The sequence below is a fragment of the Crocuta crocuta genome, unplaced genomic scaffold (genome assembly GCF_008692635.1).
Source record: "Crocuta crocuta isolate KB4526 unplaced genomic scaffold, BGI_CrCroc_1.0 scaffold15, whole genome shotgun sequence".
In the NCBI taxonomy this organism is placed as follows: Eukaryota; Metazoa; Chordata; class Mammalia; order Carnivora; family Hyaenidae; genus Crocuta; species Crocuta crocuta.
In genome coordinates, this window is record NW_027530508.1 from 1,886,925 (window position 1) to 1,909,839 (window position 22,915).

General features: G+C 47.8%; 1 protein-coding gene across 5 annotated transcripts in view; it reads left to right on the forward strand.

Annotated features, from left to right (window-relative positions):
* Positions 1-20,650, forward strand: part of UBOX5 (U-box domain containing 5) — a 37,492-nt gene extending 16,842 nt beyond the window's left edge. For 2 of the 5 annotated variants that reach the window (XM_077766967.1, XM_077766969.1), the window contains exons 2-5: positions 12,318-12,412; positions 14,080-15,265; positions 17,360-17,521; positions 19,942-20,650. In XM_077766967.1, coding sequence (XP_077623093.1) covers positions 12,359-12,412; positions 14,080-15,265; positions 17,360-17,521; positions 19,942-20,213 — 1,674 coding nt within the window. In that variant the 5' untranslated portion in view covers positions 12,318-12,358 and the 3' untranslated portion in view covers positions 20,214-20,650. Of the gene's footprint in view, positions 1-8,316; positions 8,477-12,317; positions 12,413-14,079; positions 15,266-17,359; positions 17,522-19,936 lie in introns of all 5 variants that reach the window. The other 3 variants (XM_077766968.1, XM_077766971.1, XM_077766972.1) reach the window with 3 other exon arrangements.
* The last annotated feature ends 2,265 nt before the right edge of the window (positions 20,651-22,915 follow it).

Here is a 22,915-nt window from a genome sequence, read left to right on the forward strand (position 1 = left end):
TTCCCCTCTGTCTCCATCTTGTGCTCTCTCTAAAATAATAATAACAACAAAGAAAATATAATCTGTATGATAAAATAAAAGGCTTCTTAGAGGATAGTACCAGGGATTCTTGTGATGGAACCTTTCTGTATCTCGACTGTGGTGGTGATTACACAAATCCACACATGCGGTAACATTGTATAGAGCTGAATACACAGGCAAACATGCATGAGTGTGTGCAAACTGCGGAAGTTGAAGAAAATCATGGATTGTATTGTTGCCAGCTGTGTGATAGCTATGCAAGTCTGTACTATTAGGGAAAGCTGGTTAAAGGATACACGGACTCTCCATTGTTGGTTGTTTTTTGGGTTTTTTTTGGTTTTTTTTCTAGGAGACAGAGAGACAGCGTGAGCAGGGGAGGGTCAGCGAGAAGGAGTCACAGATTGAAACAGGCTCCAGGCTCCGAGCTGGCAGTCAGCACAGAGCCCGACGCGGGGCTCGAACCCACGAACTGCGAGATCATGACCTAAGCGAAAGTCGGACGCTCAACCGACTAAGCCACCCAGGCGCCCCTCTCCATTGTTGTTTCTTAAAACTGCACAGGAATCCGCAATGATCTTCAAATACAGAGGTTAATGAAAATCTTTAAAAATGAAGACTTCTTCGGGGTGTCAGGCTGGCTCAGTCAGTAGAGAATGCAACTCTTAATCTCAGAGCCGTGAGTTTGAGCCCCATGTTTGGGAGTAGTTTACTTAAAAAAAAAAAAAAAAGATTTCTCTGGAAGGTAGCTTTGAAATCCCTGTAGGATTGTAATATGTTATGCATAGTTCATTTTACTCCTTTCTCCTCTTTAAGAACACTCCTCCCTCAAAATAAAAAATAATAAAGGAAGAAAATGCCCAGGGAGAAACTGAGACTCCTAGTTTCTTTCCTTTTCTTTTTTTTTTTTAACTCCTAGTTTATTTCTAAATAGTTTGTACTTTGATACTCGTCTGTGATGCCTTCAGGAAGCCATTTGCAAAGACAGCCCCTCACTAGTACTTACAGAGAGCTGGGACCCCTTGAAAGGTGAATTGCCTCTAAGTGCTTCAGAATTGCTTTGTCATCTTGGAGGTTAATGGCAGGCTTTTTTCATTAGTGTCAATTCTTTCCCTGGTTGTAAGCCTTCTATAACTTCCCTCTGACCAGTAGCTTTCAAACTTTTTTTTTTACTACAGAACTTCGTAAGAAATGCCTTTTACGTCAAAACCCAGACTAATAGGGGTGGCTGGCTGGCTCAGTCAGTAGAGCCTGTGACTCTTGATCTTGGGGTCGTGAGCTCAAGCCCCGCATGGAGTATAGAGATTACTTAAGAAAAAAACCCAGATTCATAGATAGAAATACAGTTTCAGTTCTATATCTGAAACAAGTTTCACAAAACACTGCCCACCTTCATGTATGATGCACTCTGACTCTATCCTACTTAATTTTTTAAAATTCTGGTTATGTCTCAGTAACGTGAGTTCTTGATTCTTGATCGGCAATTTGGGGAAAAAACACTGCCTCAGACCACCAGGTAAGGTAGTCTAAAGCCCATTAGCGTAACATTCAAAGCCCTCCCCCTCTCACTGCATCTGCCTTTCCAGCCCTGCCTCCTCTTCCCCTTCTAGCTAAGTAGCATATTCCACTTTCCTACACCAGCCTCACCAGTCCCATCCCTATGCCTTAGCCGCTGCAGGTCCCTCTCCCCAGTGTCCTTCCCCTGCTGTTCGGTTCTTCGCTGGCTCCCATGGTCAAGCACGTGTTGTCCGTTATACCATTAGTATGTCGTGTCTGTCCCAATTCAGAGTTGTCCAAGAGGTCAGCCATGTGTCCTAGCGGTCTCCAGCTCAGACGTTACTTCCGTGGTGGTAATTCAGAATTCCCTGAATTCTGGGTATACTTACGGCCAGTATTCCTCCTTTTTTTTTTTCATCAAGAGCCACAATAAGAAATTTTATACTGGATCTAGTATATGATTTGTTACATGTATTTGTATAAAACTGAAGCAAGCTTCATGAAGTAGGATGCCTGGCTGGCTCAGTTGGTGGAGTGTGCAACTCTTGATCTCAGAGTTGTGAGTTTCAAGCCCCACGTTGGGTATAGAGATTACTTAAAATAAAATCTTAAAATTTCATGAGGGGCACCTGGATGGCTTAGTCGGTTAAGTTCTGACTCTCCGTGTTGGCTTGGGTCATGATCCTGTAGTTTGTGGGTTTGAGCCCTTAGTTGGGCTCTGAGCTGCTTGGGATTCTCTCTCTCTCTCTCTCTCTCTCTCTCTCTCTCTCTCTCTCTCTCTGGACCCCTCCGCTGCTTCCACTCACTCTCTCAGAAATAAACATTTTCATGAAAAAGTTTCATGAAATAATTTCCATGTTATGTGCACTTTGATATTTTATATTCTTTCAGTTAATATTTCTTTCCTTCAACCTATAACTTGATTTCAAAACCACAAACAGAAAAACATTCACTTAGACCATCCTTCCTTCTCTGAATGTCATTTGCAGAGAACTCTGTTACAGACTCTTACCTTCCATAATCACTGTTGGGAAGAGGTCCATTGTGCCTCAAGACTTGAGGAGAGACCTTTTCATTTATTTTTTCTTTTTCTTCTCTTCTTTCATTTCCTTTTACAAGAAGACTTGTAAAGAATATTTATTGTATTTTTTCATAGTGAAAGATTACAGACAACATAGGTAATAGAGCAGTGGAAAAGCAAGCTGTTTTAGTCCCCATTTGAGCATGGAAAACCTTAGACTAATCATGCTGAATGGAGAAGCCAGTTGTGACAGGATGTATGTGGTATAATATCATTAAGGTACAATAAAAATGTACAAGACTACTGCATATTGTTTACAGGTACACACATACTAATGCCTATTTGAATGAGAGACCCCAGCTTCAGATAGAGCGTTATCTCTTGGTAAAAAAGAGGAAATAGGATTAGTGGTGGAGTTTGTTTGTATCTTTTTTTGTTTGCTTGTTTTAAGAGAGCTGTGCTAGGTGCAAGCTCCAGTGGGGGAGGGGCAGAGGGAGAGAAAGAATCTTAAGCAGGTCCCATGCCCAGTGCGGAGCCTGATGCAGGCTCAACCATGAGACCATGACCCGAGCCTAAATAGAGTTGGATGCTCAACCAACTGAGGCACCCGGGCACCTCTGTTTGTATCTTCTCAGTTTTGTTCTTAACATTGAAATGAGAAGCAAACATGGCAAAATATTTACATTTGCTAAATCTAGGTGGTGGGTATAAGAGTGTTTACTATATTCTTTACCTTTTTATTTGAAATATTTTGTTTAAAAAAGGGGGGGAAATCACTGTAACGAAAATTGACTTATGTGTTGTTTTAAGATTTTATTTTATTTTTTTAATTTTTAAAAGTTTATTTGTTTTGAGAGAGCGTACCAGCAGGGTAGGGGCAGAGAGAGGAGAGGAGAGAAAATCCCAAGCTGACTCCACACTGCCACTGCAGAGCTCGATGTGGGGCTCAAACTCTTGAACCACAAGGTCATGACCTGAGCTGAAACCGAAGGTTGAATGCTTACGCAACTAAGCCACCCAGGGGCCCCTTAAAAAAAATTTTTTTTTTAAAGTAATATCTATAGGGGCCCCTGGGTAGCTCAGTTGGTAAAGCGTCTGACTTCGGGTCAGATCATGATCGTGAGGTCTGTGAGTTCGAGCCCCGCATCGGGCTCTATGCTGACAGCTCAGAGCCTGGAGACTACTTTAGATTCTGTGTCTCCCCCTCTCTCTATGCCCTTCCCCTGCTCGTGCTCTGTCTCTCTTGCCTTCAAAAATAAATAAAACATTAAAAAAAAAAAAAAGTAATATCTATACCCAACATGGGGCTCAAACTCATATCCCCAAAATCAAGGGTCACATTCTCTACTGACTAAGCCAGCCAAGTACCCATTTTTAAAGAATTATTTATTTATTTAAGTGAGCTCTATACCCAATATAGGGCTCGAACTCATGATCCTGAGGTCAGGAGTCACATGCTCTACCAACTGAGCCAGCCATAAAATTTACGTGTATGTTATCTGCTTATAAACCTGTATTATCTTACTGTCTTATAAATACCTCTGTTGTCTAGCTCCAGGCTACTTCTCTGAGCTGCAGAGCAGTTTAGCCATGATCCATGGCCTCCAGTTTATACTTAGACCCAGTCTCTCTTGTACTAAGATGCCAGAAATGGAAAAGGAGGCTCTCATTTTTAAGTATTTACTGGAGAAAATTTGTAAGTAAATAGGTATTTGTGAGAGTTTATCATGTAAACTGCCGTTTCCCAGGGAGGGCTGTGGAGCGCCTTCCTGGGTGATGCTATCTGCATTTCCAGTATGTTGAGCCATTCTGTTTTTCTGGATTAAGCATTAAGGCAGGAGGCACTTGACCTTAAAAGATCAGGGATGTGGGAACCAGAGAGGTGATAAGATCACTCAGAGACCTTTATGGCAGCCAGAGTCCTATAGAATCCTACAGTGTTTGGACATCACTATTTCCCAACAAAACAGATACTGTCATTTGTAAGAGGTTTTATAAAGGGTCTGCCACTCTTCTTACCTGGCACAGTCCCTTGTTTCAATTCGATCTCAAATTGTTTCCCCCCATTCTTCTTATTAGTAGGCTTTATCTTTTCAGAGTGGTTTTAGGTAGGTTTTCTTAGAAAAATCAAGCATATAATACAGAGAGTTCTCATATACTTCAGCTCCCTTGCACCCCGTCTCTACTGTTGGTAACATCTCAGCAGTAGCATGGCACATTTATTACAATTGGGGAGTCAATATTGATACATTATTATTAACTGAAGTTGATAATTTACCTTAAGGATCATTCAGTTGTATGATTCTGTGGATTTTGACAGATGCCTAATGTCACACAGCTACCATTACAGCATCATACAGAATGGTTTCACCACTTGACCATTTCGTTTTCCTTTTTAAGTTCTTCCTTAAATGTTTAGAGAGAGAGAGAGAGTGCGTGCGCACACATGCTCGAGAGAGCAGGCAAGGGGACAGAAAGAGAGGGAGAGGGAGAACCCCACAGGCTCCGTGCTGCCAGCACAGAGCTTGACCCAGGGCTTCATCTCACAAACTGTGAGATCACGACCTGAAGCTGAAATCAAGAGTCACATGCTTAACCGGCTGAACCACCCAGGCGCCCCCTGACCACTTCATTTTTATCTCTGTACTCCAGTGCTGGCATGGACCTATAAGTGTATATGAATGTGCAGTAATATCTTGTCTAAAACTAAATATGAGCAATCAAATTCAGTAGAATTTGAGAAATATTGAAAGAACAATCTGCCATAACCAAATAGGAATAAAAAGATGGTTTAAAATTAGAAAAATGTGCTATCTCTCATTAGTCTGTCAGATAAGAAAAATAATAAAACTCAATATTTAGAGAAAATCAGAATTCAAAGCCTATCCCTGATTTTCAAAAAACACTGAAAATTAGAATGCTTTATTAACATAAAAAGAATATTTCAATCAGCATTATTTCAAAGATGATACACTAGAAGCATTTTCTAATGGGAACAAAACAAGCATGGCAACTCTGTTATTTCATATAATTCTGGGAGTTCTAGCTAATGTAGTAAGATGAGAGACAAGTAAGAGTTACCATTTGGAAAAAGAGGCTCTCATTATTATTGAGATTGTAGAACACCCCCCCACCCAAAAAAAACCTAACTGAAAATCTGTTAAAATCAATTGGTTTAATAAGCCAACTGAACACATAATAGATACCTGAATGAAAAAGTTTCCTATATATAACAAAACTGGTTATGAAAACTAATGGGATAACAGGATCCTACTAATAAACAGTTACTTTAACAAGAAACATGCANTTTCATTGTTTCTCATTGCACATGCAGGACCTCTTAAGAAAAAAGTCAGGGGTGCCTGGGTGGCTCAGTCAGGTGAGTATCCGACTTTAGCTCAGGTCTGATCTCATTGTTTGTGGGTTCGGGCCCCACATTGGGCTCTGTGCTGACAGCTCAGAGCTTGGAGCCTGCTTCAGATTCTCTCTCTCTCTCTCTCTCTCTCTCTCAAAAGTAAATAGACATTAAAAAAAAAAAAAGAAAAAAAGTCAAAATTATACTAAGACAAAAATCGACTTAAGATTTTTATCTTAATATCGTAGTAGTAAAAACTTGCCAGCATCCTAAATGTCCAAAAGGAGAATGGTTTGTCGATAATTTTACTCTCTCTTATTCCATAATGACTTTAAGGTAGCTTTGTAAAATACAATGTATTTACACTATGACATAAAATTAAGTGAAGAATTTAGGCAGAGAATACTGGAGGGATGGGCCACAGATTTATTCTGAGCTTTCTAGTGGCCAAAAGTAAAGTAAAGATCATGATCGATTATATGATTCATATTCACACCATAAAATATTGAGTTGATTGGAAAAACAGTTCCTAGTACTGAGACCAAAAAGAGAACTTTCTCATGGGTCTTAAAGAGAAGATACTATGCAGAGTAAAGAATGATCATCTTGACAACCTAGTAAAACAGCAGCCATAGAGGTGTTTCTTTTTTAAAAAAGTTTTTAGTGTTTATTTATAGGGGGGGTGGGTAGGAGCAGAGAGAGGGAGACAGAGGATCCCAAGCAGGCTTCACACTGTCAGCACAGAGCCCAACACAGGGCTCGAATTCACAAACTGTGAGATCGTGACCTGAGCTGAAGTCGGATGCTTAACCGAGGGAGCCACCCAGGCGCCCCTGTATTATGTTTGACTGTAAGTTCAGGACAGTAGAAAGAATATTACCAGATAGTATTAAAAGAGGGAGATGAGCCTGATGGAGACCCTTGGCCTAAAGTGAACCTGTGTTGAAACTCTTAGTACTTCTCGCCGTTTGAGGCGTATATGCCATCCCTCTGTCAGAATATTCTAGAATCTGGTCTGGAATCAACATGGACTAGTTTACAGAATTCTTTCTCCCCACCCCCCCACCCCAGGAAAATGCCTCTGGCATTTTTCTTGTTCTCCTCAATAACTCAAAAATGAACGTATGAGGAACTATACCTGCAGATATTCTCAGGGCCCCTGTCTGTATCTCCTCTTGGCCGGGAAACCAGAGCACACTCACAGAAGCACTGCTCTCAGTTCTCCTGCCCGGCTAAGGCAGTGGCTTCTCACTAAGCTTTTGTTTTGCTTTAAATGTACAATTAAACCACTGATTTCAACTGAATATGGAAGTAGTAAAATGAATATAAAGCTCGGACCTAGGAAACAAAATTTTCCTCCTGGAAAAGCAAGCCTGTGATGCCAAAGGAAAACTGGACAGTGACACAGAGGGTGACATAACAGAGGTGTGCAAGTGCAGAACTGGGCTGGCCCTGAGCAGACGGCGAGTGCAGCCTCTGGGCTCCAGGTTCGAGAGGCCTTGCTTGCACCTGCTGCAGGCAGCCCTCTCCTCCAGCTTTGCCCTGATGGCTCAGACAGGGCCTCGGTAAGAACGAGCAAAGAAGCAGAAACTGTGCTATAACGTGAGCACACTGAGAGGTGGTTGACAGTGAGGTGAAGGGCCCCTTGAGTGCCATCACCTCCACCTCCCTGCGCACTCCTTAGGCCTTTTCTTCCCTCCAACTTTCAGGGACTAAAACCAACTGGCAGAGTAATAATGTCAGCTCCTGGAAGTGTTGACTTGATTTCCCAGTGGGAGGCACTGATTTCATGAACATTTACCTTCTTCCTATTTCCTTGTTACCTTCTTGGACATTTCACACCGCAGTCTTCTAACTTTGATTTATTCTACATGGCATGAGGTCAGTCTCTCTGAGAACTTAAAGGCCAGAACAGAACAGTTGGGCAGGTTCAAGCCATGCTGAACCTGTGAGTATGAGGCCACATGGAAAAATTTTCAAAATTAGAATCTGAGGACCCAACTCAGTTGTAAACGGCAGTGTGAAACAAAGTTGCCCAGAAGTGACCACCATCAGGACCAGCCTGCACTCTGCCTTTAAGCCCGGCCCATCTGGGACTGGAGGGGTGACCAGGGCGAGAGCAAGAGTCCAAGGGCTTTCAGACTCCAGCCATCCTGTAACTTTAAATATCCTCCCTCAGACCCCGGATGGGGGGAGAACGGGACTGTCCCTCCAATCAAAATGACAGCTTACAAGGTTACAAGGTTTTATCTGCACTCCCAGCAGACACAAATGATTCCTAGTGGACCCTCTAGCAGCAAAACACAACTCCAGCTAGAACGGCACATGCGTTAAATATTTCAGAGGCGGCCTCCAGGGATTTGAGTCCATTTTAATCTTACCAACGGTCAGCCCTAAAGTGGATCCTGATATCTTTCTTTTGCAGATGAAGAAACCGTGGCTTAAAGAGAGGCTAAGCTGGGACTGAGATTCCAAACCTTCCAAACCACCCTGGTTACTATCAACTTGGACGCCATTTGCCTTGAAGGATTTGCCACGAACATATATGGACACTTTACAACTTTGTGTTTTTACCTCTTACTTAGGTCAGGTTTGGGTATCATTCATTTTTTAAAAAAAAAATTAGTTCTCCCAAACTTAATGTGGCTATGCTCTAAATGTAGAGATGTGGGAACCTTGACTGTCCCTTCCAACACATATTGGGTCAAGCCTCAAATTGTTTTGTGAGGAAATTCTTTAGATAGGTTAGCATCTTCGCTCATGAGGCTTTTCAACCTTTACAAGAGTTTGTTAATTCCATTAGCCAACCATTAAAGCATCTGACCGGACACAGCCTGTTTGTTCTGTGCAGCACTTCCCGAAATCTAATTTGGGAGAATATTTGTGGAGACTGTTCAGCCCATCCACGTTAAATGCTTTGTAATGCCAGCCTAAGGGACACCTCTTGCTTCCTGCCTGGCACCCCTGATGGCTGCTGCATTCATGTCCCAAATCACCATCTGACAGACTGCCTAGCAGCGTGGACCCTCAGCTGTAGCAAAGATAAATGTAATACACCGATGAAAATGTAGTGGCTCCTCAGAACTCACCGGACACCAGGTGGCAGGACACATCAGCCGGGAACCATAATTTTAGTCTTTATTCTGTATGTCCCCGTTGAGGTGCTCATTAGGGCAGGCAGTGTATTGGACCATTCTCATGTTCAAATCCCAGCTACAGCCATCACCACACTCCTCGCTCCACCACAAACAGCTTCACCAAGAACTTCCATGTGGCCCATGAGCCGGGAATGAAACACCTCTAGGAGCGCCTGACAGCTCAGAGCCTGGAGTGGAGCCTCCTTCAGATTCTGTCTCCCTCTCTCTTCCCCTTCCTGCGCATTCTTTGTCTCTCTCTCTCTCTCAAAATAAATATACATTAAAAGACTTAAAGACGGGGCGCCTGGGTGGCTTAGTCGGTTAAGCGTCTGACTTTCACTTAGGTCATGATCTCGTGGTTCGTGGGTTCGAGCCCCGCGTCGGGCTCTGTGCTGACTGCCAGCTCAGAGCCTGGAGGCTGTTTCAGTCTGTGACTCCCTCTCTCTCTGACCCTCCCCTGCTCACGCTCTCTCTCTCTCTCTCTCTCTCTGTCTCTCTCCTAGGGAAAAAAAAAAATGAAAAAAAAAAAGAAAATAATAGTATAAACTACTTGTATGTATTACTTTTTAAAAAAAACAACGTGTGTGTGCAGGTATGTGTGTACAGGTATACACACATTCGTATACATACAAATGCCATAGCAGTGATATAAAAGAAGTTTTTTAAGTGTGATAATAAGTTTATTCTGCTGTGTAAATATTCGGCTATGACCATATTGTAAGGCATAATGAAGTAATCAGAAGCTATTACTAATATGTAGAATTACCTAGAATGCAGACTGCTACAAATGTAGATTGTCAGATATATTAGCATCACTCTTGGTGATGTGGTTGTCAGAAATGGTCAATACCTCTTTGTAAAGATCTGATCTGAACAAAACAAAATACAGTCTTCCTATGATCTGCATAGAAGTTCCCCTTCTAGAAAATTAGCATGTATTAAAGCCATGTTAAAAAATATTTTGCGTCTATATGTAAAACTCTGAGTTAGGGACAAGGCTGACATAATAAACGTTTAAAGGTCCCATGGCAGACCTTCACTGTGCAGAAACGGCCTGCTAAAATGTTGGAGGATGCTCAGGGCTCCTGGGTGGCTCAGTCGGTTAAGTATCCGACCTCCGCTCAGGTCATGATCTCGTGGTTTGTGAGTTTGAGTCCCGCATTGGGTTTTGTGCTGACAGCTCAGAGCCTGGAGCCTGCTTCGGATTCTGTGTCTCTCTCTCTCTCTCTCTGCCCTTCCCCTGCTCTCACTCAGTCTCAAAAATAAATAAACATTAAAAAAATTTTTTTTTAATGTTGGAGGATGCCAAATGTGCCTGGCCTCTGCAAGTAGCACCTTTTGATCATGATAACACAGACCCCAGAGGGTGGCCCTTTCCCTGTTGGGCTAACAAGAGTTTTTCATGGCCTTCTCTGCCAGATGGAAAAGCATAGACTGGCTGGCTGACCTCACCCACAGAGTTCAGCACCTTGGGCAAGGAGGAATATTTCTAGTGGCTTCCCTGCTTCCCTACAATGACTACCAAAGGCTGTTGGACATTGATCTTTGTTTTTCTTCCAGCTTTAATGAGCTGTTAATTGACATATCACATGGAATACATTTAAGATGTACCACGTAATGATTCAGTATTTGTATATATTATAAAATGCTTACTGTAGTAAGTTTAGTTAACATCCATCACCTTACATAGTTACAGCTCTTTTTCTTGTGATGAGAACTTTTAAGGTCTACTCACAGCAGCAGTTCTCAAGTATACACTACAAGATTGTTAACTAGTTACCATGCTGTACATTACCTCCTCAGAACTTCTAACTGCAGGGGCGCCTGAGTGGCTCAGTTGGTTAAGTGTCTGACTTCGGTTCAGGTCATGATCTCATGGTTCATAGGTTTCAGCCCTGCGTTGGGCTCTGTGCTCACAGCTCAGAGCCTGGAGCTTGCTTTGGATTCTGTGTCTGTCTCTCTCTCTCTGCCCCTCCCCTGCTCACACTCTGCCTCTGTCTCTCTCAAAAATAAGCATTAAAAAGAAAAAAATTTTTTAAAGAACTTAAAACTACATGTTAGTATGTTTTAACCACCCATTTCCTCCAGCCTGGACATTGTTTGTTAAAATGCTGTTTGGATTAGATGTCCTTTTAAGGTGCTTTCCAAGTCTAAGATTTTCTGTTTCTCAATGATGATGTTTTAGACTCTTCCAATTGTTTTCATTTTAATAAGAAAATGCAATCACAGGGCACCTGGGTAGCTCAGTCAATTAAGCATCCAACTCGTGGTTTCATCTCAGGTCATGATCAAATGGTTTGTGGGTTTGAGCCCCATGATAGGCTCCGTGCTAACATTGTGGACCCTGCTTGGAGTTCTTTCTCTCTCCCTCTCCCTGCCCCTCCCCTGCTCACATGTGTGCTTGTTCTCCCTCCCTCCCGCCCTCTCTCTCTCTCTCCCTCTCTCTCTGTCTCGTAAACAAACAAACAAACAGACTTTAAAAGAAAAAAAATTGACAGGTGTTAAATGACAAAGATGTGTAGCACCGCTTTCTGCAATCTTTTCTGTTCCAACCCCCCTGGCTGAGTAGTTCTCTTCTTTCTCTGAGCCCTGCCACTTTATTATTATTTTTTTAATGTTTTATTTATTTCTGAGAGACAGAGAGAGACAGCATGAGCAGGAGAGGATCAGAGAGAGAGGGAGACACAGAATCTGAAACAGGCTCCAGGCTCTGAGCTAGCTGTCAGCACAGAGCCCGACGCGGGGCTCAAACCCACGAGCTGTGAGATCATGACCTGAGCTGAAGTCAGACACCCAACCGACTGAGCTACCCAGGTGCCCCTGAGCTCTGCCTCTTTTGACCCTCCTTTTCCATGGGGAGCCCCTTCCAGAGCTGACAGGCCGTTGCCTCCACTGGGTGCAGCTGTCAGCCAGAGGACCCGTAGTCTTGGCCAACCTGCTCAGGCTGCAAGAAAAGGCTCCTCTGGGGGGGCACCCTGCTGTCTCAGTTGGAAGAGTATGCGCCTCTTGATCTCGGGATGGTGAATTTGAGCCCCACGGTGGGTGTATGGGTTACTTAAATAAATAAAACTTAAAAAAAAAAAGCCCCTCTGCAATTTTTCGGTGACTCATTTCCCCCCGGCATCACATGTATGATACAGTGAGACTGTATATAAACCATCTGCACACATGGCCATGTGCATGAAATTCATTGCTACCCTATTTGAGTCTCTTCCCGTAGGAATCAACTCCTAAAACTTTAGAATTGAACTTTAACTTGTCTAATACCAAGCTTTATTTTTTATTCAAGGCTATTTCTGATGCTTGGAAGCTACCCTTTCAGCCACAAAGATGGTCATAAATCTTTGCCTCCCACAGTTCAGACCAAGAATTTCCTGCAACAAGGTAAACAGAACATGTACATGCACATAAATATACGATGGCTATTTTTCATGCTTTCCCCCATGTCTTGCCTTGTGTATGTGGACTTAATTTAGGTGTGATGTGCTTTCACCTTGACTGTTTTAAGTCTCACCAGGTGATATTTAGGTAAGCATGGGCCAGGCTGCACCCCTAGAATCATGCAGCACTGTTACAAGGGGAGCCGTGGCTCATTTTCTGGGGGTCATGTTCATTGTGCTCTTCCCTCTGATGATAAAATTTAATTCCACTCAGAGTCACAGTGAAGGTAGAAATACTCTCTCCCCCGCCGCCGTTCTTCTCGCTTACTTCTCACGCTAGAAAGAATGACTTGTGTTTGGATTCCTTCTTCTTTATTTGAACTAAGTTGCTTCACCTTTTGTACAAAGGAGGTTATCTTTCCACAGCCCAGAGCAAGGAGTAAGGAAACTGCAAAAGGAGAATTGAACCTTCCCCTGATTTTGAGCTTCTGCACACAGCATGCTGTTTCAGGTTCCCAGATTGCTAGACTGATTTCTTCGTACAGAGACACAGGCTTCCCCTACTATTTGAAAAGAACATTTCTGTAGAATCTTTCATAAGCTGAAATGGCGTAAAGTGAAGAATATCCACCGCCTTCCAGAAGTTCACGTTGGGTTACTTTGCTTTTACAAGAGACCTAGGTTAGCATGATACCAAGACTTTTCTTTGTAAAAGTACAAATTCTCTTTGGGTTTCATTGGTTAGCAAATACAGGTGCTAATGTAGGCCTTCTATAAAAGCAAAGTGGTGTGATGTCGAGTTTCAGGAAGAGGGAGGCATACCTGTATCTTAAAATCTCCACTGGTTATAACAAATATTAGAAATATTAAGAGGAGGAAAAGTTACTCACAATCCCACCCCCTAGCATATTCATTGCTCTAGATTTCCTATAGTCTTTTGTGGCCCCTGTTTCTGAACACACTTTTTTTTTTTCATGTTCATTTATTTTGAGAGAGAGAGCATGAGCAGGGGACGGGCAGAGAGAGAAGGTGAGAGAGAATCCCAAGCAGGCTCCATGCTCAGTGGAGAGCCCAAAGCGGGGCTCAATCTCATGACCATGAGATCTTGATCTGAGCTGATATCAAGAGTCAGATGCTTAACTGACTGATCCACTGAAGTGCCCCCCCACCTTTATGTTTCACTGAATTCCATCAATCATAATAGGTTCACAAGAAGATTGTTCATTGTGCTGGGGAAACTTACAGGGTCCAAATACAAAATTAAGAACAGTAATGAACATCTTTGTTTTCCCCTAAATCTCTATGGTTTCATCCTCTAAAAAAAAAAATCACTAGTATATCTGTCCTTTTTTCTCACAGACTATTTTGAAGGGATTTTTATCTGGGTTGAGCAGACTTTTTGTTGCTCATATTTTTCAAGGATGGGCTGTGCTTGGGGACATGGTTGCCGTCAGCCCTTGACCTGATGACCTTGAGTACCTCCCCCCAAAAAAGCCCTGGTGAATTCAGTGTAATAGAGGAAAGTTTAAATGAGGAATTTAAGACTTTCTCTAATAATTTAAATTTAAAATTTAATAATAATTTTCTAAGAGGTAGCAAATTCTTGAAAACAAGTTGTCTTCATTTGGATCTCATCATATGAATGCGTGTCCTGTTTGTCATTAACTCTAGATATCAGCTGATGGTTATGAAGTAGAAAATCTCATTTCCGAAGACCTGACAAAGAGAAGTCATGGTTTTAGGACAGAGTATTTCATTAAGCCACCAGTCTACGTGACAGTTTCCTTTCCCTTCAGCGTGGAAATCTGTAGGATTAACATAGACCTCACAGCTGGGGCAGGCCTGGAAGTGTACACATCTGCCTTATCCAGCAGAGCATCTTGGAATGGCCCCGAGTGCCGGACCCCAGGCCCCATCGAGCAATCCATCCCGGACAAGGAGGCGTTCACCTTGGTAGGCAAAGTCTTGTTGAAAAACCAGAGTCAGGTGGTGTTTAGCCACCGGGGTTTCAAGGCCAGGCCACCTTTTGGCCCAATGGAAGCCACACTCCCCTCTCCCGCTGTTGTGGCCCAGGAGCTCTGGAATAAAGGGCCGCTTTCCGTTAGCCACGTGGCCCATCTCAAGATCTGTATCACCCACATGACAGGCAGCGGGATCCCATGCATTAAACGATTGGAAGTGTGGGGTCAGCCAGCTAAAACCTGCTCTCAGGAGGTGATCGACAGTGTTCTGCTGGTTGCCTCAGAGGGCCTCCCTCAGGGCTTGGCTCTGCAGGCCCCAGCCCTGCCCATGGAGAGTGACTGTGACCCTGGAGGCCTGCCTGAGGGCCAGCCGGCCCCTTCCAGCCTGCAGGAGCTAGCTGAGGTCATCCAGGGTGTGCCGGAGGAGTTCCTGGACCCCATCACCCTGGAGATCATGCCTTGCCCCATGCTGCTGCCCTCGGGCAAGGTCATTGACCAGAGCACACTGGAAAAGTGTAACCACAGTGAGGCCACCTGGGGCCGGGTGCCCAGCGACCCTTTCACGGGCGTAGCCTTTACTCCACACTCCCAGCCCCTGCCTCACCCCTCCCTGAAGGCCCGGATCGACCATTTCCTGCTGCAGCACTCCATTCCGGGCTGCCACCTGCTTGGGAGAGCACAGACTGCATTGGCAGTGACACCTTCTTCCATTGCTCTGTCCTCTCGGAAAAGGAAGATGGAGCAGACTGAACATGCCCCTGACAGTAGCCTTGCTGTAAATGCTTCCTATTTTTCTACCACAAGCCTTCTGGTCTCACCCACTACCTCAGAGCACACCGCTAAGAAAATGAAAGCTGCCAGTGAGCTTGGGCTGACGCATATGGACTGCTCAACAGGTAATCCACACCCTGCGTCCATGTCCGCTGCCCTCCCTGCGCTTCCCGGGTGACATGTGGCACTACTGCCCTCTACTTTATGTTTTGCCACCTTATGTTACCCCAGAACTTATTGGCTTCAAGCACCACACATTCATTATCTCATAGCTTCTCTGGTCAGGAATCCAGGATAGTTTGGCTGCGTCACCTGCTGCGGGGTCTTCTCCAGCTGCTGTCAGAGTGTCGGCTGGGGCTGCAGCCACTTCGTGGCCTGACTGGGGAGGGATTCACGTGTAAGCCCCCTCCCGTGATTGTTACAGGACTCAATTCCTGGCTGAACTGTTGGTCCGAGGGCCTGTCCTCCGTGTTGGCTGATGACCAGCAGACTCTGAGTCTGTCCTCAGTTCCGGGCCACCTGGGCCTCTCAAGGGTGCCACATAACACGGTAGCAGTGTACGCACAAGGTGGAAGTCGTGGTCTTGTGGAAGTGGCATCCCATCACTTTTGCTATATTCTGTTAGAAGCAAGTCACTAGATCCGGCCCACACTCAAGGGGAAGGGGGGGCCCAAGGGCGTGAGTCTCTGGAGGTGGGTCTCATTGGAAGCCATTTCAGACGTTCTCCCACACCTTTGATTCCTATTTCATTCAGTTATGTTTTTAAATGTTTAAAAAAATTCTTAATTCAGTGTTTTTATCTAAGATTGGTGGTTGAATTTCATCTAATGCCTTTTCAAGATCAATGGAGATGATACTATGGTTTTTCATCCTTAGGTCTTTTAATGTGAAAAAATACATTAATAGGCTTCTTAATATTGAACCATTATTACATTCCTGGCATGTAATGAAGAAACTCCATTTGGTCATGCTTCTTTTAATGTTCTACTTGGTTCTGTTTGCTAGCGTCTTATTTTGGATAAAGAATTTGATGTGTCGTGTATGTAAGTATGCATGTATGCATATCATCTCTGGTCACGTTTTGTTACCAAAGATTTGTGTTCTCCATAAGAAGAATTAAGACATTTTCCTTTACTAAACTGTAGAACAGTGTAAGAGTATTAGAATCATTTCCTCTTTCCATATTTGATAGAATTTGCCCATGACTGTTAGTGCCGGTGCTTTTGGAGATAAGTCTTTGACACTTTCTTTTTCCTTATGAAAATTAATGTTTAGATTTTATCATTCTTTTAATATCCTCTCTTACTGTAAAAACCCTGTGCAGATAGTGCACTTACAGGTTACATCTGCGTCTTCTCTGGGTTTGAGTATGGATTTTAGTTAACCTGACCCCCGGAAACCCCTGGATGCATCTGAGGTGCAGTGAGGGTGAGACGAGGAAAGGTCCTTCGACCCCGATGTCTGTACGGTCAGATTTGTTGGTGACATGGGACCATGCTGACCTGTGCTTCAAGGCCCCAAGCAGGCCCTACACACTGTACACAAAATGTGGGGGCAGTTTTGCGAACCCGGATGCCAGGCAGGTCTCTGGGTTCTCTTTTGGGCTGCTGTCTCACTCTCCCACTGCCTTCGTCCTCAGCCTACTGTGCAGCTTTCTGTGAACCACACAGAGAGGGTCCCTTAGATAGTGGAGTGGGCAGTGAGGTCTTCGTCATTCTACTTGATGATGCCCACTTTGCTTTATTCAGCAGGAGAGGGAGGACGTAAATGACTGCTCAGAGAGTGCAGGCCAGTGGCCCCGCAGAGCAGGGAGTGTGGGGCCCCAGAAGGGAGGAGATGAGGAAAGGCTGCTGGCGAGGGTATGGACAGGGAACAGGGGCACAACGCGGGGCACCTCCTTGGCCTGCAAGACCTTCTGAAAGTAGGGTGCAGTTCTGCAGGTGAGCCACGAGGTGGCCCAGGCCTGCCCAGCGGTCTGTCCGGGAAGGGAAAGTTAGAGCCGAGCCCAGGAACCCTGAAAGTGGTGTGTAGGATGGGTGGGAGGGGCCCCAGGGCTTTAACTGCTGGTATTCCATCTTCACAATCCACTAGCAGACATCAGGGAGGCGTTTCTTTATATTTGCATCCATTCCAAGTGAGAAGTGCTGTTCTTGTCCTCCAAGGACTTCTTTTTTACTGAACCTCTCTCTGCATATCGTGGTCTGTGCATCTCTTGTCAGGTCCCGTGTCCCATGAGCAGAAGCTGTCACAGAGCTTGGAAGTTGCCTTGACGTCAACCCTTGGCTCCATGCCCTCCTTCACGGCTCGGCTGACCCGGGGACAGCTCCAGCAGCTCGGCACAAGGGAGGGCAGCGCCTCCTGGAGGCCAGGTGCCACCTCGGGTAACTGGGGCCCCATCCGTCTCCTCAGAGCCCAGGGGCGGGAGGTTGACCCCTGCCTCCGGGGCTCCTCCGACTGCCAGCCCAGCCTCCTTAGCACTGGCCCCGGGCCTCAGGGAGAACTCTGTCTCTTTCCTTTCCCAGCGGAGTTGAGGGGCTCCTGTGAAGTTTAACTCTTACAAGGAGGGCTTTCTTTAGTTAACTCTTGGTAATCCTGTGGACTTAGGGCTTGGCAACTCTGCAGTGTTTTTGGTAAGATCTAATATTAATTATTCTGTCCTGAGGACTTTTGTTTCTCCTCCTTTGGTTAGTTTTTTGTATTTAGTCTGTCTCTCATCTGACAGCCCAGCAGTTTATTTCATGTAAGTGTGAGGGGAGGGGGTTGTTCCTCTTTGTCCCTTCCTGTTAACAGTTAAACCAATGTTTAGAATAGAGCTGTAGCAAGGGTGCCTGGGTGGCTCAGTCGCTTGAGTGTCCGACTTCGGCTCGGGTTGTGGTCTTGCGGTTCGTGGGTTTGAGCCCCGCATCGGGCTCTGTGCTGACAGCTAGCTCAGAGCCTGGAGCCTGTTTCGGATTCTGTGTCTCCCTCTGTCTGACCCTCCCCTGCTCACACTGTCTCTTTCTCAGAAATAAATAAAACACTTAAAAAAAGAATAGAATAGAGCTGTGGCAGCTTTTGGCTGAGGCAGTTTTTGCCCACAGTGAACCACATTAGGATGATAGAATCAGTTAGGAAACAAGGTGAGAGAACATGCCAGAATGCTGGGCAATTTTTACATGACGAAGCCTGAAGGAGCCGGTGATAAGGCGTATGCCCAATTCCTGTTGCCCATCCAGAGCCAGGCCATTCTTAGCTCTTCTTCTCATCCCTACCTCCCTGTCTCTCTGATTATTTCCATCCTGACCATCGCCCAGAACCTTCTCGTCCAGGTGACCGGTGGTTTTCATGGCTCCAGGCCCAGTAGTCGCTCCCCCTGCCCCTCCCTACAGTGTCTGATGCCAGCCCCTCCTTCCTGACAGCTAGCTGTCAGCACAGAGCCCGATGCGGGGCTCGAACCCATGAACTGTGAGATCATGACCCGAGCCGAAGTTGGATGCTTAACCAACTGAGCCACCCAGGCGCCCCTAGATCATGAGTGAAGTTCTAACTCAGAGCTGCAGACACTCCCCGTCACCCCATTGCCGGTGAAGAGCAGCATCTTCTCCTTGGTCAGGCCTGTAATGTGGAGATTGTCCTTGGCGTCCTTCAGCCTTCCTGACATCCATTCATCGTCAAGTCCTGTTCGTACTCTTCCAAAGTGGACCTCCAAGCGCTCTGCTGCCACCCTGGCCCCTGTGCCGTCCCCCTCTCCCCATCTCTTACAGCGGCCCCTGCCATTCCCGGCAGCCACTCTCCCCTATGATGTCACCCAGCACATGGCACTCCACCTCTTAGACTCCTCCCAAGGCATCCCACTGATCTTGGAACAAAATCTAAGACCCTGCTGCCGGTGAAGTCCTACGTGCCCCAGCCTGCCCCCTTTGTGGCATCACCCAAAGCCAGTCTCTGCCATCACAGCTCTGTGTCCTGTCTTTCTTTGATGGACTAGCCATTCTTTTGTTTTGTTTTGTTTTGTTTTGGCTTTGCTTTGGTTTTGGACCAACCATTCTTTGTACTTGCCGTCCCTCTCTTTCTGTATGGCTGACTTCTTTTCTTCCCCGAAAGGCCACCCTTGCCCTCTCCAGAGGGGCGTGGACTCTGGGAGACAGCGGCTTCCTTAGGCTAGAGGCACGAGAGAAGGAAGCGCAGCAGGTGCAGCTCCGGGAGGCAGGAGCGCGGGAAGCGGGGAAGGAGGGAGCCTGCAGCGCAGGGACACTGACAGGTCAGGAGGGGGCTGCTGGGCCGGAGAGAAGTCGGAGCCAGGCTCGGCGGACAGCTGCACACGGACCTCAGTCCTGCCCGCGTGGCGCCTTCCCTCCTCAGTGGTCCTGCCCAGCCCTGCGACAGCCCATCACTGTCTGCTGTCTCCTTTTCTGGGTCGTCTCGCCATTCTTGCAGTTTACATTGTCGGGATGGGCCTGTGCCTCACTCTGACCATAGCAGCCTGTCCCAGGGGAAAGCAAATCCCGCCCGGAGACCGCAGACCGGGAGGGAGGGCTCAGTGCGGCCCTCAGATGCCAGCTTTTCTTGAGCACTCACTGGAGCACCAAGATCTGATGATTGAGGGGAGGCCTCCCAGGTTTCCAGGCTCCCCGACACTCTGTCCTCCCGGAGCAGCCAGACGTGGCCCCAGGAGGGACAAGGCCATGGCTGCTGCAGGGGTGGGGCGGGGAGGTTTCTTGTCCCACGGTCAGGCTGATGCCCCGCCATCAGGATGGAGCCTGTCCCAGGGGGTAGCTCTCCTCTCACCTTGGCCTGTTTCCTCCCTCTGTCACCAGAGCAGCCTGGGAGCACCCTGGGGCCCGAGTGCGCCTCCTGCAAAAGAGCGTTTTCTCCCTACTTCAAAAAGGAGCCGGTGTACCAGCTCCCCTGCAGCCACCTCCTGTGCCGGCCCTGCCTGGGCGAGAAGCAGCGCTCCCTGCCCATGACGTGCGCCGCCTGCCAGCGTCCGTTTGCCAGCCAGGACGTGCTGCGTGTCCACTTCTGAGTGACCGGCCTCAAGCGGACACCTGTGGACTGGAGTTGCTGAGGGAGTGTGTGTGTGGTGGGGCATGAGCCCCTGAGCTCCGGCCAGATCCCAGGCACAGAGGGGCCCTTTGTTCCCCAGGGGCTTTCCCTTTGCCTCCCTCCAGAGCTTGGGGGGGTGGGGGCACAGGGGAGGGGCGCTGCACTCCTGCTCAAGTGGCAGTAGGGTAATAAAGCCATAGTTTGGGCCGGGAGGGACAGGGGAGGTCTCCCTGCCACCCCCCTGCCAGAGCCCAGGGCTTGGTAGAGCCAGCCCCACCCTGCCGAGAGCCCCCTGATGTCTGCACACACACCCCAGCCCTGCGGGATGGACATGAGTGGAGCACAAGAAACCGTGGCTTGAGAGCCCAAGGGTGGCTTCCGCCCTGTGTCACCCAGAAGGGTTCCGTGGCTGGAGTCTGCGGTGAATGACTCAGCCCCCGACTGGCAGATGACTCTGAGCCTTAATAAAGCGATGGTTGACGTCTGTCCTCTGTGGACTTCCTCCCGACAGAGTGCCTGTCGGTGTCGTCATACTCCTGTCCCCCACCGGCACCCACACAAAGCGGGACCGTCACAGGGCAGCCGCCAGCAGTCACTGCAACCCCGTCCAGCTGCAATTCAGGTCAATAGCCTGAAGGGACAAGAAGTCACATTTCCAGATGCGTGGCATGTGTCAGGGTTTGCACGTGGGTATGTGTGGGGCGGGTTGGCAGCCTCCTTCGGGCCGGTGTGGCACACGTCCGCCGCATCTTGGTGGAGCTGGCGCACTGCCCCCTGAGGGGTACGGAGCTTTCCTGCACAGGGCTGTTGGGGGGGCGGGGAGCACTTGTTTATAGGCTGCATTGTTTTCATTCAAAATTCAGCTTTGTGGCGCCTCAGAGGGACAACGTGTATTCCTACAAGTGTTTCCTTGTGGAAAGGGAAGGTTCTAGTCCCTGGAAGGATGGCAGTGAGAAAATGAGTCCGGCTGCTCCCCGGGCCCGTGAGGATGTCAGGAGGGGGCAGCTGGAGATGCTCGAGTTCATCTTGAGTCCTCAGGGCCATTAGCTACCCTCCCCTCCCCTCGTGCTCCAGGGGGACCCCAGGGAATGGCCCCTGCCCTGGAAAGGAAGGAGCTGATTAAAACCTGATTCTCAGACTCTAGTCCCAGGAATTTAGACATCTGGGGGTGAGGTTAGAGATTCCCGGGGGGATTTGTGCATCCTCAGAGGAAATTCCTTCCTTCACACAGCCTCCCCCGACTTCAGGGTCTGCACTGCTGGGCTTGCCTCTCAGCTGGTGGGGCTCCTGTGTGCTCTTTGGCTTCAGATGGCCTGGCCTTACCCTCCTTGCTTGCCTGTGTTCTAAGAAAAGCCCCAGCATTTGGAGCAAAAGCACCGCTGGGGGTGGGGGGTGGCTCCTTCAGCCTGTGGTGGCCTCAGGGGAGCCTCCCTGGAGCAGGTTCACTTCTCAGAAGCCCTTCTCTCCTGAGGGGCAGCTTGTGTGCCCCACACCAGGGGGCCAGAGGAAGCCACTTGGAAGGGGCCTACATAAGGCACATCCAGATGGGACAGAGCTGCCTTCCCTCTAGCGGAGGGACCTGGTCATCTGCATTTCAAATGGACTCCCGTGCCCCAGGAGGCTCTGGTGGGAAACCAGGCCTGGGAGCCGCTGGTGTGGACCATTCCTGTCCTGTGACCAGGTGGAGCCACACCCACATCCTTGGAGATGCATCCATTTTCATCTTCCTCTCTTTTTTTAAGCTCTACACCCAACATGGCACTTGAACTCACGACCCCATGATTGAGAGTCATATGCTCTATCAACTGAACCAGCCAGGTGCCCCTTTATCTTATTCTAAAAAGCCCCCCAAAAGCACCTGGTCTTTCACCAGCCTTCCCAGAAACAGCACTAAGCAGGGCTGGCTGGGCAGCTTCTCGTCCCTAGAAAACGGGAATAACATCTCGCTCGCTGCCAACCCGGTTCCAAGGGCAGTTTATTTCTCAGCAGAGCCCGGGCCAGGCACAAAGCAGCTAACCAGTAAACACGCAGTCGGACTCTGAGTAGACACGGGACCGCGAAGCCTCGATGAGGCCCGCTGCCCCCTCGCCGGCGGCAGGTTTGTGGGGCGCACGTCTTCCCCGCTCCTGTACCATTTACTCGGCACCAAGCCCATTTGTAGTGCACAGCCCTGGGCTTGCTGGGCCCTAAATCTCCATCCCCAAGGAGCAGTGCGGCCTTGCATCCTGGCTGTCCTCCGTGTGGGGCTGAAGCCCCAGCCCTTGGCCACGCCGTGCCCTCCAACAGGGACTGGGCCAGCTCCCTCCGTGTGTGGCCCGCCAGCACCGGGGGCGACGGGAGGGAGGGCCACTTAGAAGAAGTAGAAGAACCAGACGGCCAGGAAGAAGAGGAGCAGCTGCTCAGTGCTCACAGAGTATTCCGTCCCCCGGAAGCCTGGCCGGAAGCCTGGCCGCAGGACCCTGCAGCACCTGGGAACCCGGGCCGAGCAGGTCACCTTAGCGCCTGGCCGCTCTGCTGCGCCCCGCGGGGCTGCAGCCCGAGACCGCCTGGCCGCCCGGAGCTTTTCCATCCCCCAGGAAACCAGTCGTCTGCCGCGGGGGTTGCTGTAAGTAGGTCTGCAGACAAAGCCACCTGCCCCTGGAGGAAGCCGCCGCCCGCTGGGCTCCCAGGCCGTTGCTAGCCTCCCGCCCGCAGCCTTGTGATTCTGGGCCAGCTGCCATTGTGACAGCTGTGGGCGGGGTGGGGTGGCT